At 40.9% G+C, this 24637-nt stretch overlaps 1 protein-coding gene across 1 annotated transcript in view; it reads left to right on the forward strand.

The window, feature by feature from the left end:
• The window catches only part of LOC127650893 (CUB and sushi domain-containing protein 3-like), a 686283-nt gene that overhangs the window by 642402 nt on the left and 19244 nt on the right, over window positions 1-24637 (forward strand). The window contains exons 58-62 of the mRNA XM_052136534.1: window positions 2379-2555; window positions 5611-5790; window positions 14630-14803; window positions 17908-18081; window positions 21752-21825. Coding sequence (XP_051992494.1) covers window positions 2379-2555; window positions 5611-5790; window positions 14630-14803; window positions 17908-18081; window positions 21752-21825 — 779 coding nt within the window. The remainder of the gene's footprint in view (window positions 1-2378; window positions 2556-5610; window positions 5791-14629; window positions 14804-17907; window positions 18082-21751; window positions 21826-24637) is intronic.

Here is a 24637-nt window from a genome sequence, read left to right on the forward strand (position 1 = left end):
GAAAAACAAAATTCTTAAAATGTAATAAGTAATATTCATGAATCTTGAGCAGAGCAAATTTCTGTGTAAATCATTTATACATTTATTCTTATTTAAACTGTCCCACTGAATTGAATATGACAATTTACACAAGAATGGTTTTATAAATTATTTACCCATAAATTTGTTCTGCTTGTGTTTCATGCAAAGTCAAATGAATAAAAAAAAATCTAAAAGTGGAAAGGGCATGTCTTCACCAGTTATAATGATTGTTATGACCCCGGTAGTACTACTATGGGCTGCACATAAGACCATCCTGCTAATTTTGATAATGATATTGCAGCCAAACCCTGGCAGCAGGCTGCTTCTTTATTATATGCTTACGATAAAATAGTCCCAAGTAGTCGTCTATCAGTGACAACCAATCAATTCAACTACCCCCTAAATAATATATCACCATCTACATTGTTGCCAGATATTTCATTACGGACTGCATTCATGTATGCCGTTACATTTGTCGGAGTCCCATGCCAGATAATAAACCTACAATTGTCCTGAGGCTGTTAAGTCTACAGCATGAATGAAATGTGACTAGCCTCGACCAGGGCAAACAATCAGTGTTTTCTGTGGAAACATGATGCTCTACCTATTTTTCCCAAGACTCCCACCTCCCACTGAACATATACTGTAGTTGACATGACCCCAGCCATTGTACACAGATCATTTCTGAGACATGGCAGTTGGCAATGGGAAACAGGGACAGTGCCTTATTGTGGGGGAAGGCCCCACTGCCGCAAAATGACAAGCCCTGAGGGAATCACAATGGCCAGCATGTCATCACAAGACAATGTGATTGCTTAAGTTCCCTGTCATGGAGTTGTACTTCAAGCATTGTCATTTTAACTACTGAACACAGTGATAATTTCATCCTGAAAGGGAGCTTGAGTTTCCCATTGCAGTCAACCAAAGGAATAATATGGCTTGTCAGTTAAATAGGTTTTCAGCCAGTTAATTAATTCAACCAACATTTCCGCTGGAATAAGGAGCTCTTTTTTTTTCTCTCTATATCTCAGTGACATGATTTGGTTATGATCTACATTCCTGTCAAATCAAATCTTTACTCTTGTCAGCCTCATTCAACTTCACACTTATCTCTTAAACCTCATCTATTTAAGGCCTCATTCTACTGTAGTCACTGTACCCTGCAATCCTTGCATGGTCAAAGACGTCTCTAATGATCTTTCTATAAGATAACCTGAAGATATATAAAATGGGTAGTTGACGCAAAACACATCTAAGGCTTTAATAACTCATATTTTCCAAGAGAAAGTGTGTATCTTAGGTCTTATTTTGAATCACCTTGTTGTCTTTGATAGTTAATTTTAAATGGTCCTGTGATATTTGTATTTTAAAAAATAAAAATATTCCATGTAGTCTCACAGTCGATAAACACTGGCAGCCAAATGTTTGGAATAATGTACAGATTTTGCTTTTTTTGGAAGAAAAGTGGTACTTTAATTCACCAAAGTAGCATTCAACTGATCACAAAATATAGTCAGGCTCTAACAAGGACAGAAAGAGATGAGGAAGGTCAGATGTACATCTAAACAAGAGGATACGTACATCAGAGTCTCTAGTTTGAGAAATAAATGCCTCACATGTCCTCAGCTGACAGCTTCATTGAATTTTGCCCCTCAACACCAGTTTCATGTACAACAGTAAAGAGAAGACCTAGGAGCGCAGACCTTATGGGAAGAATTGTAAAGAAAAAGACACTTTTGAAACAGAAAAACAAAAAGAGAGTCCGCAAAGAATCACAGGCACAGGACAACAGAGAATTGGAAAAGAGTGTTATGGTTCTTAACCGCATTGAGGTTTTGTGGGAGCTAGACTTTAAAGTGCGTGAGAAGTGCCCTATAAGTGTTACAAGAAGCATGGCATGAAATGTCACCTGAGGATCTGGACAAACTGACAGCTAGAATGCCAAAGATATTCAAAGCAGTCATTGCTGCACGTGGAGGATTTTTTTTTTTTATGAGAACTTTTTGAAGTAGTTTAAGTCAAATTGTAATAGTAATTTTCCACATTATTAATGTCCTGAATATACATTGTGATCAGCTGAATACCACTTTGATTAATAAAAGTACCAATTTATTTCCATAAGGGCAAAATCTGTACATTATTCCAAACTGTTGGCCTCCAGTGTAAATTCATACAATTATTTTAATGTTTATAAATAAATGCATGGAGCATACAATCTCACACTTCAGAACATATCAACTTTCCTTTCTAAAAGTATTTCATGTCAATTACCATACTCTGCTGTTGCTGGACATATTTTCTGTCAAAAATGTTAAAGGTCTAAGGAATGTTATGTGTCAACTCTCAATATATTTCAGCGGTACAGTGTGGTAACCCTGGGACGCCCAGTAACGGACGGGTATACCGACTTGATGGCACCACTTTTTCTCACTCAGTCATTTATTCCTGTATGGATGGCTATCTGTTAAGTGGATCCACCACACGACAATGCCAATCTAATGGCACCTGGTCTGGCACTTCACCCAACTGCACCTGTAAGTGTGATCTTCTTATAGTATTCTATTCACATTAAGATGGAATAGGAGTAAGTGTTTTAATAAAAATAGCATAACTTTTTTATACAGCAGATTAGTGTCTATTTCAGAACCTAAATGCCCTCTGTAGTTTTTCATTCCAGGTTGTATGGACAGATAATATGGTTGATGAGCTTAAGAGATTCATTTATGTTATGATGCACTTCAACTTTATTATTATCTTATCAGACATTGACTGATAGACAGAACTCTCTCTCTCTTTTTCTGAAAGTTCAAGGGGAAAACTTAATAAAATATTATTTCAGGCACCACCATGAGAGTATCTGGTGTTCTTTTGAATACAGAAGGTTAGAATGTTAGAAAATTGCTTTGTTATAAAAGAATTGGGTTGCAGGATGGGGTTTCTTGGAGGCAGCTCCAAGACAAATTATCTCTTGTCAAAAAAGAATATGAACAGGTCGAAATGTTCCTCCCCTGCCTCTGTTAGATATTGTACATAAATAAATTATTTCTATCTTTCATAGCCATACCATGAACATAATACTCGACTGGTTTCTTTAATTTGCCACACAATTTTGTTCTTTAGAGTGTCATTTTTCTTTTCCAGCATTAAATGACCTTTTTCTACAAAATGTATGTTGTAAAATTCTATAACAAGAGCACTTTAACAAACAAAAGGTTTTAGCACAGTGTACTGGTAAACTCTCCTCTATATTGACTTTTACAGGGCTAATTACTATTTTGTCATCACTTTGTTATCCAAAGTGGCTTACAATACACTTATTATAGTAACAGTCCCCCTAGAACAACCTGAAGTTAAGTGCCATTCTCAAGGACACAATTGGCCTACTACATTACAGTTGTCAGTTTAACCATTTGTCTCATCCTTTGAGACTTTTCTCCCACGCTAATGTAGTATGTGGCGCAAATGTATTTATACTACACACCTATAACTACAGAACGCACTTCATCAATGCTCAAGAAACAAGTTCAGTACATACTATGAAACTATGAGACAGGTTTCCACAGTAATGGAAAACCTGGAAGAATCTGGATATTTCAAAATTGTGTTTTTCAGGCCTGGAAAAGTCATGGAAATTAATAAAATATTAAAAGACATGGAAATTTGTATGATGTATGTCAAATTTTCTAGTTGTCAAATCAGTTAGACATTGTTCTGTTATGAAGAATAAAATGCTGCTTGCCAGGCATACTGAGTGAATCATGATTTTGAGTTGATTCTTTTGAGAATCAGTCTGAATCATAATTATTTTTAAAACATCCGGTAATGTAATGGGAAAGTACTGAGAATTAACTGATTAAAAAGGTTGAGAACACTGACTGGAATTCAAATGCATCTTTTGTGTCCAATCTGCATTGGGTAATGGAGGCCAGTGATCAAGAAACATGAGTCATTTATTAATAATGAATCACTCATAAAACAAGTAAACCTGAGGTTTCATTGCAGTAGTCCTTGAGAGGGTTGAACAAGATAAATGATGCAAGTCATGATGACAAGCCAAAAACATTATCAAATAGCTTATCCTGCAAAATATGTTCCTGGATATATCTGGCTCAAAGTTGGCACTCATTTAGCACATCTCTAAATGCTTTCAGAGATTAGTGCTAAAACGTGGGCGCCATAACCCTGCAAACTGCTTATTGGAATGATATGGGCAGCGTCCCAAATGCACTCTGATTGATGCAGCTCTACACGTGTTTATTGAGTGGGCAAAAAGCAGTGATACATGACTGTGTCCCAAGGAGGAGTCACATTAGCATTTAGCGTTAGCCATTTCTCACCATCAGCTGACATGTTTATGTGTAAGACCGCTGATGGATTTACAAAACATTATTTTCCTTAGTTGTCCAAAAGACACAAAATGTATGGGAACTCAAGGGTGAGAAATCAGTTATGGTCCACCATAAATCAATAGAGGAAATTGAGATGTTGAGGAAATAATTAAATAAATGCACTGATTGAAGGAAGTTTTGTCAGCCACAACAAAGTGCATAACTGCAGATTTGTTTGGTGAGGGTTCATCTGAATTCCACAGGCCCTCCAGTGGTGCCACATTCTTTCTCACATCATTCCAACCCTACATCTTATTTATCCATTGGAAGTAATGATAATTGTAAAAGATCTGCAGAATTGATTCGAAGCTGTACCACAGGGGACACCAATGGAAAGGGAGCCGTTCTCACTTGCTGCTATTGATTTTTTACATAATAGCAAGCTATATCATTTCAAATAAAAAGCCAGAGGTCCAAAAAATTGTTGCAGTGTAAATTAGTTGTTAAAGATGATTTGTGAATGTGGCTTCCCAAGGTTTGATTCAATAGCTTCAATCATATTGCCACAAAACAGTAAGATTGCCATCAAATGAGTCATATTAGATATTGAATAAAGATCTACACTCCTGTCGTTGGGCTCATTGTAAATTGCTTGTACTTTTAGCTCAATTAGAGACTATGATATCACATTCTACTCTGTTCCACACATTTTACTCATTCATTGGTAGCCAAGACAGGTTTGTGATGTTCCTGTATAATCGATAACTAACTGGCCAAAAGTATGTAGACACCCAAAAAACTCATCCATACTACTGTATACTGTACTTGTTGAACACTTACATTAAAAACCAAGCATCAAATCTCCCTTTGCTGCTATAACAGCTTCCACTCTTCTGGGAAGACTTTCAAGTAGATGTTGAAGATAGATAGAGATTTGCTCCCATTCAGATACAAGAACTTCAGTAAGGTGCTGTTGTTGGGCAATGGGTTTGGCTTGCAGTTGATATTCCACATTCCAAATCATCATAAAAGTGTTCATTTATCTGGGATTTGTTCAGTCCAGTTAAGTTCTTCCAAACCAAGCTCAGTAAATCATGGACAGACTTTGCTATGCAAAAAGGGCCCACCACAAACTGTTGCCACAAAATTGGAGGCACTCAGTTCTCTACAATGTCTTTGAATGATACAGCATTAAGAATAGTCTTAGCTGTATTAATTTGGGGTCTTTTAATCATGTTAATTGTGACCTTTTCTTTTGGAGTGATCAACTGTGGAGACCCCGGGGTGCCAGCCAATGGGCTGAGATATGGTGAGGACTTTACAATTGGACAAAACATCACCTTTGTGTGCCAACCAGGCTACACAATGGAAACTGAGAGTTTCTCCACCATCACTTGTACCGGTAACGGTACCTGGAATGCCCCTGTGCCATTCTGTAAAGGTAAGAATGTATTTATATTGTAATAGTGAAACCACTGAATGGCTGAATCAATGAATCACTAAACACATGAAAATTAACACTTAAAATCATACATGTTCAGATAGGTCTCCACCATTTAGAGATGTACACATATAGTAGGTATCCAAAGTCTGAAACAACTAGTGAAAATGTTTCTGTTGCATATTTTTATGATTATAACAAATTGAAAAATAATTTTATTGAATTTCACAGTTTATTAGTATTTGGAAAGTCCCCTTTTTCCTTTAATAGCGGCATGCTCTCGAGCTGTCATAGATGCCACAAGATTATGGTAAACCTGATCCATGTTATCCCAGCATGATATGAGAATGTTTTTAAAGAGCATCTTGTGTGCTTCTATGAAAGCAAAGAAATTGTACCTTTTGTGCACGAGTTAACATAGTCAGTGTTACACATTTGCTTATTTGATTTGTGTCCTAGAAATTAGAAAAGAGTATCCATAGTGCAGAATCTTAAAGGTACATTATTTATTAACATTTAAAATAATTACCACTCATATGAGATGAGACTCCAGTCATATCAGTAACCTTATAAAAGTCTTCTCATGGGGGCTGCCATGTTAGGATCACATGACCAGCTGCATATTACTCTCTTAATCTCAGTAACCGCCCTGTTATTGGACACCTTTACTCAAGGACTAAATTAATAATGGCTGACTGTGAATAGTACATTTTTACAATGACATCGGTGACTGAAAAATATTGCGTTTGCTTGATGCTGCATACATGCCACTAGGTGTGGACAGTAAGTACAAGATGACATAAACAAAAAAATAATCCACATTTAAATATTTATTTTTCATTTTGCGTTCAACTGTTTCTTTGTTTTCAGTGTTTCAAAATCTATAAAAGCTTTGTTTATTTCCAGGTTTAAATTAGATTTTGAATCCCAGAACAATGTGGTCTAGGACTTGTAGTTACTTCTGCATTTTCTCATGCAAATAAAACCAAATAGCTTTATTGTTCAGAAAGCTTGCTTGTAACTCGCTCACTGATATATCAGCACATCTGGTCCCGTACGCCCCAAGCGTTATATGCACAGATGCTTCTCCCAGAGTAAGCTGAGGTCTTCCAGCTCTCTGTCTGCCCTGTTTTGATGGATTTCTTGTTTGAAATGTAGAGCTTAAAAGGGGAGGAATGTTTAGCCACCCTTGTAAGTCATATTTTATTGTGTGATTTTGCTAGAACAAATTGTAAACATTGTGCTTTTATCAACCAATCGTGCTGCTTGACAAATGACAGTCATACAACAGTAACACAAACACATTTGGAGACTTAGAGCTCACCCCTTAAGGGCTGTGCTGTCGCCATTATTATAATCAGCTTTGACCTATGAGCCCTTGCAGTTCTTGTAATTAATTTCACAACAGTGCAAATGACTACTGTCATCTTCCTACTGCCAGGAGATGAAATGTTATTGAATATATCAAGCGAAATGACATTTTTTCAGGTATGGGTAGAGCTTATCTGATACCCACCAATGCCCTGGCCTCAAATGCCATTTGACTAAGCTCATTTAGATAGACACAGATCTAATTTATTCCTGAAGGCAGCGGACTCTTCATGTCTCTTAAAGACATGTTGTGCATACATATCTGATGAGGCTTGAACTTCATATTCCCAGTCTGAACTCCACCTCACAGAGCTATTAATATGCATGCTAATGTAAGTTCAGTCTAAAAGAACAACTTCTATCTCTGTCGAATGCTTTTTTTGTAGGGAGGATATAGACATCTAGGATCAAGACTTCTTTCTTCTTTCTTCAGTTGTGGAACAGTATTAACTAGATTGTACATATTTTAAAGAAACTGAGTGCTTTCTGTGGCAATACTAGGCAGTTGCTAAGGTGTTCAGAGAGGTTGCTAGAGCATTGATGGGCAGTTTCTTAAAAAAAGTGATCGGGAAGTGATTGTCATTCTGTTGATCTCATTATAATGAAAACTACAAAGCTGGAATTTTACCATGGTTTAAAGAGTGGGAGTGTATGTGAGTGTAATATTGGGGTGTTGGGGGCATGAGTCATGATGAACGCACATTTGAGCAGTTCATTGGCTCCTGTCTGGTAGAGTGTGAGTGATGTTTAGGCCTCATTTGTGGACTCATACTCGGAAAGAGAACTGTACAAATGCAGTGTAGGCAGACATTGGGAAAGAAACAATCATGCACAAACAGAGACCAACACAATAGTAAACACTCCCTTTTCTGCATTCATACTGTCATTTTTCTACTCTACACTAGATAAATCTTAATATACAGAAAGTTTGTGGTAGGTTTGACGAGTATCTTTTTTAATGTACACTACATAAAATCCTATTTTTAATCAATCTTGTTTTTCGGCAAAAATATATTATTTATAGCCTAATTTATTCTTTAAAAATATTTCATTTAAATAGTGTTTTTTACTCCTGTAAAACTTCACCATTTTAATTTTAATATTCCTGATGTCTGTGTAAAATGTGGTGTAGACAAGGGCACTCTTCTTCATTGTATGTGGCAGTGTCCGGAACTTCAGACTTTTTGGGAGGAGGTTACTACATTTATTTCCCGTTTGATTGAATGTAACATGCCAATGGACGGTAAACTCTGTCTGCTGCACATCTTTCCTAAAGGGACTACAAAAAAGAGGAATCTTGTTAGTTTCTGCTTATTGCAGGCTAAACATGTAATCGCTCTGAACTGGAAGGACACAGAAAGACCAAAGATAACCAGTGGATTAAACTAATGTCTAGCAACCTGGCACTGGAGAAACTGACCTATATTGCGAGAGGGAAACTTGAGGATTTTAAAGATATGTGGTTGCCTTTCTTGCGCCTTGTAAAAGCCTGTGACGTAAACTATATATATATATATTTTTTTTTTTTTTGATGGAGTGAGCATGGGGCTCTAGGGTGGGGGGAGGTGTCACCCGCACAAGAAGAGACAGTCACAATGTGAGTCAAAACTGCGTTTTATTGCAGGCAAAAGTACAAACAAGGGCAAATCCAGTGAAGCGTCTTCAAAGGGAGCGTGATGTCGGAGCCGGGAATCAGAATAGAATAAAGGGGCAAATCCGGGAGAGAGTGGTCAACGAGGCGGGAGGTCGAGCCGGAAAACAGTTAACAACTAGGGTGTAGAACTAGACGGGACTAGCGGGATCAAAGACAGGGGAACAAGGGGAACACTGGAGCTGGCAAGCTAAGAGGAAGACTACACACAAGGGAGTTCGAAACTAGACGGGACTAGCGGGAGGCAAAGACACGGGAAACTAAATACAATAACCAACAGGCGTGAGACGAAAGGGTTGTGATATATATAGGGGCGAGTGCAGGTGTAAACAATGATAGGTGATGAGACGAGTACAGTTGAAACTAATGATCTAGTGATTGGGACGAGTGCGGGTGAAACTAATACTGGTGATAGGAGAGCGGGCATGCGAGCCCGAGGAGGGAGACCTGCTAACGAGCATGAGAGCTCGTAGGAGCAAAACGAGCATGCAAGCCTGAGGGAGCAAAGCGAGCGTGGAAGCCCGAGGGAGCAAAGCGAGCGTGGAAGCTCGAAGAGGCGGAGCGAGGGAGCGGGGTTCGTGACAGTACTCCCCCCTCTATAACGGACGGCTCCTGACGGCCGCGCTCGGTGCGAGGAGCGCGACCTCTGGGAAGAGGTGCTGGACGATCCCAACAAACAGAACAGAAAACCCACAAAACACACAAACAAAATTGAGGGCAGTCCAAGGGGCACAGAGGGAAATGAGACTGTCCATGGGGTCAATGGGCAGTTTCAAGGCAAGGTCAGGGGGAACATAGCGGACAGGCGGGTGGTCGGGAGATCTAGGGGGCAGCCATAGGGCAGAGTCTGGGTCAGGGGGTCTGGAAGGCGACTGGAGGACAGGGACTGGGTCAGGGGCCTGGAAGGTGCCCACCGGACAGGAACAGGGTCAGGAGGCCAGGGAAGAGGCCACAGGACAGGGACGGGGTCAGGAGGCCGCCAGACAGGGTCAGGAGGCCAGGGAAGAGGCCATAGGATAGGGAGAGGGTCAGGAGGCCAGGGAAAAGGCCACAGGGCAGGAAGAGGGTCAGGAGGCCAGGGAAGAGCCGTGAAAGGCGGAGCCGTGAGAGACTCGGCAGGCGGGGCACTGAGAGACTGAGGAGGCGGCGCCATAGGGAGCCCAAGAGACAGGGCAGAGGGAGGTGGTTCCGCAGGAGGCTCTAGAGGCGGAGACTTGGAAGACTCTGGCAGCGGAGCCGACGGAGGTGGCACCGTAGGCGGCTCTAGAGGTGGGGTTCTGGAAGGCTCGGGAGGTGGAGCCAATGACGGTGGCGCCGTGGGAGGCTCTAGAGGCGGAGGCCTGGAAGGCTCTGGAGGTAGAGCCGAAGGAGGCTTTAAGGGGGAAGGCCTGGAAGGCTCTGTAGTCTCAGGGGGTAGAGCCGTAGGAGGCTCGGGAGGTGGAGCCGTAGGGGGCTCTGGAGGGGGAGCCGTAGGAGGCTCGGGAGGCGGAGCCCTAGAAAGCTCTGGAGTCTCTGGGAGCAGAGCCGTAGGAGGCTCGGGAGGTGGAGCCGTAGGAGGCCCTGGAGTCTCTGGGAGCAGACCCGTGGGAGGCTCGGGAGGTGGAGCCGTAGGAGGCTCTGGGAAAAAGGCCGTGGAAGACTCGAGAGGCTCTAGTGGCAGAGCCCTGGAAGGCTCGAGAGGCTTGAGATGGGGAGCCATGAAAGCCTCGAGAGACGAAGCCCTGAGAGGCTGGAGGGGAGGAGCCCTGAGAGACTCGAGAGACGAAGCCCTGAGAGGCTGGAGGGGAGGAGGAGCCCTGAGAGACTCGAGAGACGAAGCCCTGAGAGGCTTGAGAGGGGGAGGAGCCCTGAAAGACTCGAGGGACGGAGCCCTGAGAGGCTCGAGGGGAGGAGGAGCCCTGGAAGACTCGAGAGACGAAGCCCTGAGAGGCTTGAGAGGAGGAGGAGCCCTGAGAGACTCGAGAGACGAAGCCCTGAGAGGCTTGAGAGGGGGAGGAGCCCTGAGAGACTCGAGAGGCAAGGCCGTGAGAGGCTTGAGGGGTGGAGCCATGAAAGACTCGAGGGACGGAGCCCTGAGAGGCTCGAGGGGAGGAGGAGCCCTAAAAGACTCGAGAGGGGAAGCCCTGAGAGGCTTGAGAGGGGGAGGAGCCCTGAGAGACTTGAGAGGCGAAGCCGTGAGAGGCTTGAGGGGTGGAGCCATGAAAGACTCGAGGGACGGAGCCCTGAGAGGCTCGAGGGGAGGAGGAGCCCTGAAAGACTCGAGAGGGGAAGCCCTGAGAGGCTTGAGAGGGGGAGGAGCCATGAAAGACTCGAGGGACGGAGCCCTGAGAGGCTCGAGGGGAGGAGGAGCCCTGAAAGACTCGAGAGGGGAAACCCTGAGAGGCTTGAGAGGGGGAGGAGCCCTGAGAGGCTCGAGAGGAGGGGCCCTGGGAGGCTTGGGAGGAGGAGCCTTGAAAGACTCGGGAGGAGAAGCCCTGAGAGGCTTGAGAGGCGGAGCTCTGGGAGGCTCGAGGGGTAGAGCTCTGGGAGGCTCGAGAGACTTGAAAGGCAGAACCCTGGGGGGCTTGGGAGGTAGAGCCCTGGAGGCTCGAGAAATGGAGCCCTAGGAGGCTCGAGAGGAGGAGCCCTGGGAGGCTCGAGAGGAGGAGCCTTGGGAGGCTCGTGAGGCGGAGCCCGCGAGGGCTCTGAGGGGCGAGCAGAGCGCCGTGGAAGACTCTGAGGGCGGAGCAGAGCCCGGCAGAGCCGTGGAAGACTCTGAGGTCGAAGCAGAGCCCGGCAGAGCCGTGGAAGACTCTGAGGGCGGAGCAGAGCCGTGGAAGACTCTGAGGGCGGTGCAGAGCCCAGCAGAGCCGTGGAAGACTCTGAGGGCGGAGCAGAGCCCAGCAGAGCCGTGGAAGACTCTGAGGGAACCTCTGCGGTCTTGAGTACAAGACGAGACTGGGGAGAAGGGGCCCTCTTCCTTCTCTGACGTCTTCGGCCAACAGGGGATGTGGCCATGGGGACGGTCGAGGCTACAGGCGCTGGCTCGCTGACCGTGGCAGACATGGGCGCTGGCTCGTTGGCCATGGCAGGCATGGGCGCTGGCTCGTTGGCCGTGGAGGGCATGGGCGCTGGCTCGCTGGCCGTGCCAGGCTTCGAGGCTGGGGCCGTGACAGGCCTCGGGACTGGGGCCGTGTCAGGCTTCGGGACGGGGGCCGTGTCAGGCTTCGAGACGGGGGCCGTGGTAAGCTTCGAGACGGGGGCCGTGGTAGGCTTCGAGACGGGGGCCGTGGTGTGGAACGCTGGTTCAGTGTCTGCCTCCCCCACAGTAAACGAGGAACCAGCGTACAGTAGGGCGAGGTCAATAAACTGAGCCAGGTTGAGAGAGCAGCGACCACCAGGCATGAATGATGAGGCTGGCTCATTCAGTCCACATTGAAAAATGTCTTTCAGAGCCACCTCATCAAAATTCACTTGGTTAGCCAGGGCACAAAAATCCACAACATAAGCTTCTAAGGGTTGGCTCCCCTGGCGCAAAACCAAGAGTCGGGCTGCTGGCTCCATAATGTCAAGGGCGGGGTTATGAGTTACATAACCACTGCCTTGCATGAAAAACCCTTGGTTAGCGTCAGAAGAGCCATAAAACCTCTCCGGGGATGGAGAGCATACGGCGCTCGTGGATGCGTGGAGAGCATCAACGGGCTCAGGGGCAGACACAGGTGAAACAGGGTGAAATAAATCAGAAATAGTGCATACCTGTTGCCCCTGGGCTGCGAGCGCTTGGTCATGCCTCAAAACTGTAGCTCCTCGCGCCGAATGTGACGTGCATCTCCGCTCTAGTGAGCTGCGAAAATCCACTGTGGTTTCCATTGTGACTGTCTTCTGTAAGGTTGGTTATTCTGTCACCTGCACAAGAAGAGACAGTCACAATGTGAGTCAAAACTGCGTTTTATTGCAGGCAAAAGTACAAACAAGGGCAAATCCAGTTAAGCGTCGTCAAAGGGGGGCGTGATGTCGGAGCCGGGGAATCAGAATAGAATAAAGGGGCAAATCCGGGAGAGAGTGGTCAACGAGAGCGGGAGGTCGAAGCCGGGAAAACAGTTAACAACTAGGGCGTAGTACTAGACGGGACTAGCGGGATCAAAGACAGGGGAACAAGGGGAACACTGGAGCTGGCAAGCTAAGAGGAAGACTACACACAAGGGAGTTCGAAACTAGATGGGACTAGCGGGGGGCAAAGACACAGGAAACTAAATACAATAACCAACAGGCGTGAGACGAAAGGGTTGTGATATATATAGGGGCGAGTGCAGGTGTAAACAATGATAGGTGATGAGACGAGTACAGGTGAAACTAATGATCTAGTGATTGATCTAGTGATCTAGAGCGTGCAAGCTCGAGCGAGCAAAACGAGCGTGGAAGCCCGAGGGAGCAAAGCGAGCGTGGAAGCTCGAAGGGGCGGAGCGAGGGAGTGGGGTTCGTGACAGGAGGCCCCCTCGCTTCCCTTGACCACTCTATTTGTAGATTTGCCCTTCTGTTTCATCCTGATTACCCGGCTCTCGACCCTACGCTTTCCTCGACCATTCTCCCTCTGGATTTTCCTTATTGTACCTTCGCCTGCTCTTATAAAAATAAAAGCAGTTTTGATATACATTGTGACTGTCTCATCTTGTGTGTGCGAGTGTGGGTTACATAGTACTTTGTTATCAAGTCTATACTAAGTAAACATAATGGCATCTTTTTCTGCAGTATAAGTACATATTGCCAAATATCGACTAATTTCTGTACCTAGCTATCTGGGTGCAGCTTTCCAGCACTTATATTTGCATGCAAGAAGAGCGCTGGTGGCTCGTGACTCATGATTGCAAATTTGTGTGAAAAAAACTGTCAAAATGCCTTGTTGAGAGACTTGATGACTTGGTCCATCCAGATGCAATAAGTGCCAAATATTTAGATGCATAACCCTGAAAAAAAAGAGTGATATACAGATGAGTTCAAGAAATTTTCACAATAGTCAGGATATTTCATTTTTTGCAAAACTGTCTTATTTAGACACGATGCCATACACTTTGTAAACTCTGACAAATCCAGCAGTTCATTTTCTCTTAAGCACCTATTTTGAGCCTGTAACTTCTAAACTAACTTGACACACCAGATGAATCAATTATATAAATCTGTCAATTGTACATAATATGTGTTGAACACATGGAAAGCCGAAAGAGATAATGTTTTTTTATAAAAAAAAAAAGTCTTGTTTTAAAGTTCATATTGTTTAAAGCATGCAACTTTTGATTTTGATCATAACTAAAGCTGAGACAGAAGTTAGTGGGACATTTTAGTTTTTGTTCTAGAACTATTTAAAGATCAAAGATAGTCCCATGCCTATCCAAAGGTCTGGGCTAAGCCTCAAATATCCTCTGATCCTAGAGTTTCTCCCATGCTAGCGTACTCCTAAAAGTTGACAATATTAACTTTTAGCATTAAAGCACATTTAAAATGTGTAGTTATCTTGCACTGCAGAGAATTTTGTCCAATCTCTGGAATGACCATGTCTTCCCCTTAATACCACTTGCAACTGATTAACATGTTGTAAATCAAAATAACAAACCCTTCAATATCCATCCATCCATTTTCTATAACTGCTTATCCTATGTAGGGTTGCAGGGATTCTTGAGCCTATGCATACATTTATTTTGTTTTAAAGATATTTAGCTATCTTTACTGGAAAACAATGCAAAGATACTGTGCTGATTTAGAATAGGACTCTATAAAGCACTGTAATGTAATGTTATTCATCAGTAAGAACTAAATTCTTCTCTGTTTAATGTTTTCCTTCAGCCGTCACCTGTGCAGCTCCTCCACCTATATCCAACGGCCTCCTGGAGGGCCATGACTTTGAATGGGGCACCAGCGTGAGTTACAGCTGCTCTCCAGGCTATGAGCTCTCTTTCCCTGCCATCCTCACCTGCGTGGGCAATGGTACATGGAGTGGTGAAGTGCCCCAGTGCCTGCGTGAGTACTTGTATTACTCCATTAATATTAATCAAAGTGTCTGGTTCATCGCTGTTGGTGCTTGCAACTCCATGCATGCCAACATTTCCCCCAAAATAACAGCTTTCTCAAAAGCAGACATTTCTAACCCACCATCTACATCTTATCTACAGTACTTGCACTTGCCAAGGATGTGATGATCAGACAATGATTGAAATAATCTTTATTAGCAGGTATCCCATGGTCATGGAAAACCTGGAAATAACCTGGAAGTGTATTTTAATTGTATTGTAAGGTGTATTTATTGTGATTTCTAGGCCTCTAAAAGTCATGGGGGTTAGTCAAATCTTAAAGAGTCAATGAAAACATGGGCATTTCTGTAGTGAATGTAACTATTTCTAGTTATGCACATCTCTCACATATTTCAGCAGTGCTTTGTTAAAAGTCCTTATTCAGTAATAAAATGACTGGAAAGGCCATAGAAAGTCATGGGATTCATGAGTCAAAAAGTGTGGGAGCCTTGTATTGATCACTGTAGGTAATCAGTTTCATGATTGCTACTGGTTCTGTTGGATTAGATGCCAATATTTGTTTTGGACACTAGATAAGGTGGGCTAAGCATAGTATATGTGTCATTTTGCATAACATACCCAAATTGATAGTTTCAGTTAAAAAGAAAAATGTCCATTAAGTTCAGACAGGAAACTTTACATATTCGTCATGTGCAAGCTGGTGCTGTAGGTCCTCCCTATGCAATCTCTTTGGCCAATCAGCTTCTTTACATAATAAGTTGATTGCTATAATATTCTTGAATGCTATAATATTAATAAAATAAAAACATACCAAGAGGTGTCATGACTGAATTATAGAAAGGCTTGTTCCTGGATGGGGTATCTCTTAAAAAGAAGGCAGAAAAACGCAGTGTTTATTGGCCTATGACAGTTTCAGTCAACTTCACTACAACCAGCGGTCTATGATGGTATGAATATAGATTTGGAAATATTACAGAGACTGCATGACAATTTAAAGTTTAAAAGCCTTGTTATCCAAAAGGTACCCTTGTTTTATCTCTCACATGAAACAACAGCATCTCATGTTAAAAAAAAAAAAAAACTTTGCTCAAGAATCTCTGACTTTGTCAGTGTACTGATTTTTCTCTTTTCCATCTCTTTCTTTTCCACTCTTATTTTATGTCTTGACAGCATATCTATAACTCACTAAGGACAGTCAAGTTTGTAGTGCTAGATCTCAGGCACAGTAGTCTGACCGGCATATTTATGATGGATCAGCCTGCTGGTGACGTCAACCAAGTGATTGATTTTTTCCTCCAGAGACCAATTGTTAGCCTGACAGTGGCAGGGTCATGTCTAATGTTCACACATTGGCCTTTGAGTCTTGGCTCTTCCTCCAATATTCTTTGACTATTTTTCAAAATTATTTTTGAAATAACTTTTTCTCTTTCTAGACCTTGAAGTGGTAGATATTAAGGATAAAGTGACTCTCTCCCTTAGGGGTGGGCGGTATGACTAAAATCTTATATCACAGTGTGACTCATTGTGTCATGTCGATGGTATATGTCACGATGTAGATATTTTTGGAAGAAATTAAACCAAACTATTATTTATATTACTATATTACATAACCACATAATAATGCATTATATATATATATAGTGTGCGTGTGTGTGGGGGGCATGTTTATGTGGTTTACGAGGACAGTTTTTAAGGTTACAAACTGGTAATTACAAGGGTATTATGCTATAAATGGGGTTTATGAGTACATTGCTAGTGTCCCCATAATTTAAATAGCTTAAACATATTAAACAATGTTTTATTGAAAATTAAAAAATGCAGGGTTAGGTTTAGGGTTTGTGTTAGGTTTAGGGGCTAGAATCTATAGTTTGTATGGTATAAAAATTATTATCTATGTGATTGCACACACTGACACTAGTTTGAATATTTATGTAATCTCATGTTGACTCTAGAATTTACTCAGAATGGTGCCAGAAACAAAAAAAAACATCCAGTGAGCGGCAGTTCTGTAGACAGAAACGCTTTATTGATGAGAGAGGTCAACTGAGAATGGCAGACTGGTTCAAACTAAGTCTACAGTAACTCAGATAACCACTCTTTACAATTGTGGTGAGAAGAATAGCGTGTCAGAATGCACGGAATATATATATTCCAGTGAATTAAATACTTTACAAATGAAATATACTTTATCTCTTTTAAATATGTTCTTGTTTTAATTGGAACTTAATGGATGCAAACCTAAAGATTAGATTTGTCATAACAAATGAATAATAATCAAACACAGCTTCACATTATGTAAAACTAAAAACTGTAATTTATTGTAAATATGATTGGATGTGCTGCAATTGTCGTTATCATATACACATGCATGTGGCCACACAATAGTTAAATTCTTTGTTAAGTATTCGTATTTTCTATATTTAAGCAGTTCAAGTTGCACAGAAACTGGGAACAACCTAATATTACACTGACCCTGTCACACCTGGTATTATGTGTTTATGTGTTTCAAGGTCTAAAAGGTTTTGTGATCAGATCACAGAAACCACATACAAATGTGGTATAAAACGCATGGGACCACATCACATTTGAGGTGTAAATGCTAATCCATCCTGAATGCTTCTCAGACAGCAGTGAAGTGGCACCCCTCACCTGTCAATCAAGCATAAACTTTACCGGTTACGAGTGGCATTAAAAGGAAATCATCATGAAACAGAGACCCTTCCCTTGAAATCCAAACACAAGTGGTCACTGGAGACGCATTTAAACTGTCAGGTATAAACAACGATTTGTCTCGCCTGACCACACGTGATCAGATCACCCGAGATGCATCATAATACCAGGTGTAAACAGGGTCACTGTGTCTGCACTGGGACATCACAGTATGTCACAAATAAATTGCTCCCACAATAATCAACAAAACTGTCTACATTGGAAGCTTCCATCTGCGACAGTTTGCAAAGAAGGCTATTGTTTTCTGAAGCAGTTTACAGCTGTAGAAACTGTACAGCAGAATCTAGCACTACAACTACTTTTTTTTATGACGATTTAGGGTAACATCCTGTAATTTGTTCTTTCTTTTCTCTATGAATACAGCTAAATTCTGTGGGGATCCTGGAATCCCTGCTTTTGGTTTCAGGGAAGGCCGCAGCTTCATCTACCAGTCAGAGGTGTCATTTAGCTGCATGGCCCCCAACATTCCAGTGGGCAGTACTATACGCATTTGCCAGACTGATGGCTCCTGGAGTGGATCCCAGCCTCGCTGTATAGGTAAATGAATTATACTGACTTCTAAGTGTCACAGATTATATTTCCCATGTTTTCACAATGTGTTGCATTCCCAATGAAACTGGTTGCTACAATAAGCCAGCGTTCGTAAACAGACTTGAAAGTTTGGAAAATGCTTGATTTTCACAATTAGGTTTTCAAGGTTTTAAATATGTTGAATTTGAAAATGAAAATTATTCATTTTCCCATATGTTGACTGTTATAAAAGATCCCAATTTATTTTTAATTGATATTATACAGTCATTACACGGCGTGCCCAATTATTAGGCAAGTGAGTATTCTGATTTTATCATTATTTCCATGCACACTGTCCAACTCCAAACCATATAAATTTGAATGCTTATTGGATTCAATAATTTTCAAAGTTGATCGTGAACAAATCAAGAAACTGACAGACTCCATGGATGGAAGGCTCATGGCAGTTATTGAAAAGAAGGGTCATTAGCCATTCTGAAGGTATAAGCTGAGACAAAGATTTTGTTAAAACTTAAAATCTTAAAATTTACTTTGGAATATCTTGCAATCAATATGTAGTATCGCATGGATACTTAAAAGTAGTGCAGTAAGTTAACGCATGAAATAAATACATTTAGGGCTGTACAGTTAAACAAAATCAAATCGAAATTGCGATATGGCCCAGTGCAATTTATTAAATCCCCAAAGGCTGCAATTTCATTAAATAAATTAAAGAATAGTCTGGATTAACATGGTCCAAGCATGCCCACTGTGTTTTCAGCTGTCTCAGTGGCTCTCAAACAACAGCCATCACAAGCTTCATCCATTTCGGGACTATTCTGAATTTGGTTTGCTGTTAGCGCATGGTGCGTTTTTCTTATAACATGCATTGAGAATAAAGTGCTACGCGATCACATATGGTACAGTAAAACAGTGGTAAGCAAGTGTCAATGACAAACTTAACCAGCAGGTCTTTTTTTTCTGCATGCCTTAAACGATATTTAGAAGGACTGTGGACTGACTAGCCTTTCTCAGACTTTAGACATTTGACAAGCTTGACTTCTTTGATTGACTGCTGACAGTCAACAGTAATGTGATCATTTATGAGGATATGCCTATTATAATGGATATTATATGTCTAGTGTTATAATCATTATTTGGATGAATAGTATTTCTAATATTTTCCAAACAGAGGAGAATGGATCCCCTGCTTCTAAGCTTCTAACTAACTGGAGGGTATTAAGGACACTGATCTCAGTACAGGAATGTTTTTGAATTTTGATAACCACCATAGAGATAAAAGTGAATGTAATTAATATAATATTAACAAAGAATTGTTTTTCTTTTTAAAATGAGGAGCACTATGTGTATTTGCTTACAGTATGTATGCATGCACAATGCAGTATGACTTTATTATTCAGATGAACACAAACAATAGGGTGCATTCAAAAAAAGATATGGTGGACTGTAGCATGGGAATAAAAAATAGTTATCCAACTTTTTCCTGAATGCAGAAGTGTTCCACAATTCATAAAGGTAGCCTGTTTTGTATTCCCGTATCCAGTGTTTTCTCTCACACTGGGGTATATTCTTTGCAGAATATACTGCTATTCTTAGCATGTGATGTTAAGAGTATTACATTTGTAAAAAAAAAAAAAAAAAAAGCATGTGGCTCCATAGTGTGGACCCAGTAGTCGCAATGACCCTTTTTTTGACAGTGCCTCACCTAAGTGGGTAGATTAAATGAAGAGATGGTCTGAGGTTAGTCATGTTAATATCATTAACTACTGTATTTTGAGTTTATGTCAGCCAACAACTGCACAAATTGAGCCTGAGATTTATTTTTACCCTAACTAACACTTATATGGTAGTTGTTCTCCATCTGGATTGCTCGGTTTGGTCATTTATACATTATGTCTTGAGACCAGAAACAAAAAATTAGGCAATAAGAATCATCATGGTTTTGCTTAGTGGTTGCTCAGAAACACTTTGAATCGACATGTAGAACAGTATCCTATAAAACATGCAGTGGTGTTATGTACAATGAAATATACTATGGAATTTATAATATGTGAAATCTAAATAATGTAATTGGAAAAATAAGGACCAGAATAAATATACATTATGCACATATTGAATGTATTATGTCTTGTAAAATTTAGTAGCCTTTATTGTCAGTTTAATAAAATATTGATATACCGTACAACGATTACAGTAAAAATAGCTGACAATAGTAATCTCCTTCATCTGATCATGGTAAATAGTCTAATTATTTGTTATTTATCTATACATAAAGTAGTCCAATGTTACATGCTAAACTCAAAAGATGGCTCAGAGCTATATTTTTTGATTATTTGATATCTTATGGCCACTATTTTCTATTTGTCCTTTTCCCTCTGTACAAACTGGCCTGTGGCTGTATTTCTTATAGCTGCATCCATTTCTCATTAGAAACGACTCCTCTTATTGTCCCCTTAAGGACAGTGTTTATCTGATTAAACCCCTACTGTATATCCATGAGGGAACTGTTCTCCTTACATCAATAAATACATTGATAATTATTTTTAATTGAGCAAGTAATTTAATAATTGGTCCCAACTCTGAGAGGCTATTATTGAGAAGCCATGAGCAGGAGATTTGGATGAACACAGTTCATTCTCTGATTGCCATTTTTAAGCATTTTGTGTATTGTGACAACAGAGGATGTCAGCCATGGCCCCAAAGCAGTTGTAATCATTTAGCTATTTTAATGGAATATGATTATGGCCTCATAATAAACCCTTAAATAAGTAGTGAGTCAGAAATATGGGAGGTGGGGTGTTATGAGTGGAAATTACACCCTCTAAAATGCCTCTTAAACATACAGCGATTTACACACTCAAATGCAGTGCTTACACAATCATGTACACAAATACTAAAAGAATGCATCCTATTGGTTTGTCTTATTCGATTTTTCTGGACTGACTTAAGATCTGTGGACTATCCACTGTCTGTTCACTGACAGTCTTTTAAATATTGCACACAAAAATGCAAAGCACTTTCATGAATAAATCTGATGCCTCTGTGCATGTACCAGTTTCTCAGCTGGACTCATAGCCGATGCTCTTCAAAATCAAAGCATCACCAGCACAGCCTGCAACCACTCTCAACATGTGATGCAGTCATATATTTTCCATATGCTGACTCAGTATTCAAAGCACCTTGCTAGAAAACAGTGTGGAAACGGGGCTGGTTGTGTAAGCTCTGTCAGTTGTCCTGTCATTTGCACACCTGCATTGAATCAAGGGTCCCTGCGTCAGCTCAAAAATTTGCTTCACATCCCAATTACAGACCAGCACTGCTGTCCCAAAGCAGGTGCACTGCTGCAGCAACACTGCCCTCTAATGGGTCTCCATCAGTCTGCTATAAAAAAAAAATATATATATATAATTACTTTTCCCACACTGCTGCAGCACTTACATAAACACACAGGCACCATAACCATCACTATAAGCTGGGTTTTTGCACAGCTCTGAGAGATGAATCTAGGCTGATGTGGCACATAGTGCTGAAGTGCTATTATCTCCCTTTGTGTTGAGCTGTGGTAGTGAAAAAGCAACTGCCACAGTTGTGCCAGATGAGTGGGTTTTTAGAAGAGAAAAGTGTTTAGGTGTTCATTTTCTCTCTTCCTTTTTCTCTTGCCCTCTTTTTTTCACAGAGCCAACTCGGAACACCTGTGAGAACCCTGGGACGCCCCGCTATGGCTCTTTGAACAGGACCTTTGGCTTTAAGGTACCATAGATCTCAGCATACACAATGCTGTAAAAACAGCATTTCATATTTATCTAGGTATGAATATACATGTGAGAGAAATAGTATCACACATCACAGCATGTCCTGGCCCATGCAAACTGAGATTTGTTTTCGGTTTCATTTATTAACCGTTCTTGATAATGCTTAGTATGATATGGTATGAAACTAAATGTACTTTTTTATTAAGGGGCAATATTTACCCGCCAAAAAAATGTTAGGGGCATTTTACCCTTTATGAGGCCACATAGTCTTTCTAAGTGTATGAAAACACAGCTTGTCATCAATTAAAATGTCATTATTATAAATTAATTCAAATCTCAACTTTAATTTATGGTAAATCAACATAATGCAAACATAAAATTCAGAAAATATAATAACATAATAAATACATAACATGATAAAATACATTTTAAATAATTGGACAGTCACCTGATTAACAAGATTGCTTTTAAGATTCAATTTAATAGTGCAAAAAGTAATGAATCTGCATTTGAATGAGGGAAAATAAGATTTTTTATCTTCTTTTAATCCATCATAAAGGTAAAGCGTTACATTTTTTCAATGTTAGAATTCTTTGTAAAATCCAAGTGTACAGTAAGACAACTGTAAGTAATCTGTTGGTAGGTTGTTTTTCCTAAAATGTATAAACACTGTGGCTCTGCGGTGCTATCAAAACATTGCTCTATTTGTTTGAACATTTGGCTCAACCAATGGGGTCAGTTTGGGGAGGGCTATTTATTTGTATTAATTTGTTTTCAATCATTTGTAGATGAGGGGATAGTTTGGGAAACCTGCTTGAAAATAGTCATTATGTTAGCATCTCCATTTGGTGTCGCTAGAGGCGCAGAAAATAAACACACTTCACGTTAAATTATTTCCAAAGAATCACTCATAGCTTTTGTCAAAAACACAGAAGTGGTCTCTCCAGACAGTATAGGCTCTTCATTTCCTCACATCCACTACAAAATATTATTGCTCTTAACACACTCAAGACTTTTCTGTAGAACCACTCCAAACACATTCGGGGCTTAAGAAGGCTTGAAATGTATGCATGATTTTAATAACACGACAGAACCACTCAGAAAGAAAATAATCAACTTCTAAGTAGTGCAAATAAATATGATTATATTTTTGTTTGGTAGGGGCCAGAGAGGTGAAAAAAGGTAGATGCAGGTGTAGTGAATGTGTAAGAATATTTATAATTTCATTCATACATGCATATTGTAACAATTTATTAATTTTGTTTAGTTGTATAGCTTTTTTATGGTCTGTGTTTGTTAGTTTTGCTTGACTTGAGTTACAGAGTACAATAGCCTATTTCAGTTCATGTCACTTTTTGAAAAACATTCAAATACAAATATGAGATTCAGGGAGTTGAAAAGATACACAGCGAGCGAAGGAAAGAGGGAGTCCTGGGGAGGAGCATTTATCCCCAAGATGTGCAGAGACATTAAGAATTCAAGTCATTACAATATCAGAGGTCAAGTCCTGCAGAGGCATCATAGAACAGTTAAATATCAGGTTTTCCATATTCGTAAATCATTTGTCTGGCCTCGAGGATAAAAAGCCACTCAAGCTCTTTGGCTTTGCGGGGCTTAATGATGTTGGAGTCAGGGAGGGGAGATATCTTGTGCCCCAGATAAGCAGCAGTTTCTCTGGCTCAACAGCCGTGTTCACCACTAGTACTGACATGTTAATCAATGAATGTGCTAAGCCCATGAGCCACTCTGTGACATGTTTTAATATTTTACTCCCCTCATGTGTATCCTAAAGTAAAGTAGAGCCACAGCCCACACTCACACAAGCATGATGCACACATTTGAACATGCGCATGAACATAGATTGGCAGTATAGATGGATATAATGTATATAGATGGATATACTGTAAACGGACGGACAGACAGATAGAGAGATATCACAATGTTACCTTTTGTCACATGACCTTGGAGAATATAACATGCAGTAGTCTAACAACTTTTCTACCAGTGCTACCATATATTTAAAAAATATCACATGAGCAAGAGTGCGATATGGCCCTAAATCAGCACTGCTGTGATTCGGCCACAGGCACGAGGCCGTAGCTAATTACAGCAGTGCTGATGTAGGGCCATATAGCACGATTGCGAGTGTGATATTGCTTAAATACAACAGTTCAATGAACAAGTTCATTTTAAAAAATTAGGAAAAACTGAGTACGGTCATAAAAACGCATTTGTGCATGGAACTACTTTCTTATGCGACGAATCAGAATCTACCGTTGCTGGTAAAAAACAAATGATGTGTCCAAGCCTCCGTTAGTAATTCAAAAAGTTCACTTCAGTAATAGCATCACGGCTTTTGCTGTTTCTAACAAGTTATTGGATTAAACAAGGATAGACGGCTGGATGTGTGTGTGTGTGTGTGTGTGTGTGTGTGTGTGTGAGAGAGAGAGAGAGAGAGAGAGCCTGTGCAATCACCTGTCGCCACACCGAATCAGAGATGCCGTCAGCTATCTCAGAAAAAATAGATGCCCAAGCAATATTCCTCTCTATTTCGTGGTAGCCAGTGCGCAAGAGTCATTCACTATAGAAACAGCAATGTCCTCCGCCATTATAAACATTATGTATCCAATGTGGAAGCTCCGATAAAAGGTAAGCACTTGAGTTCTGTAATAAATCAGCCCTTTATAGCTATTTCCTAGCTTTGATAATGTATTAGTAATACAGTGATTACGGAGCGCAGTTCTATGTAAACAATGATTAACGGATTCACTTTACGTCACCAACTGGCTCATATTACACACAAAAATTAT

Source organism: Xyrauchen texanus, chromosome 10, assembly GCF_025860055.1.
Source record: "Xyrauchen texanus isolate HMW12.3.18 chromosome 10, RBS_HiC_50CHRs, whole genome shotgun sequence".
In the NCBI taxonomy this organism is placed as follows: domain Eukaryota; kingdom Metazoa; phylum Chordata; class Actinopteri; order Cypriniformes; family Catostomidae; genus Xyrauchen; species Xyrauchen texanus.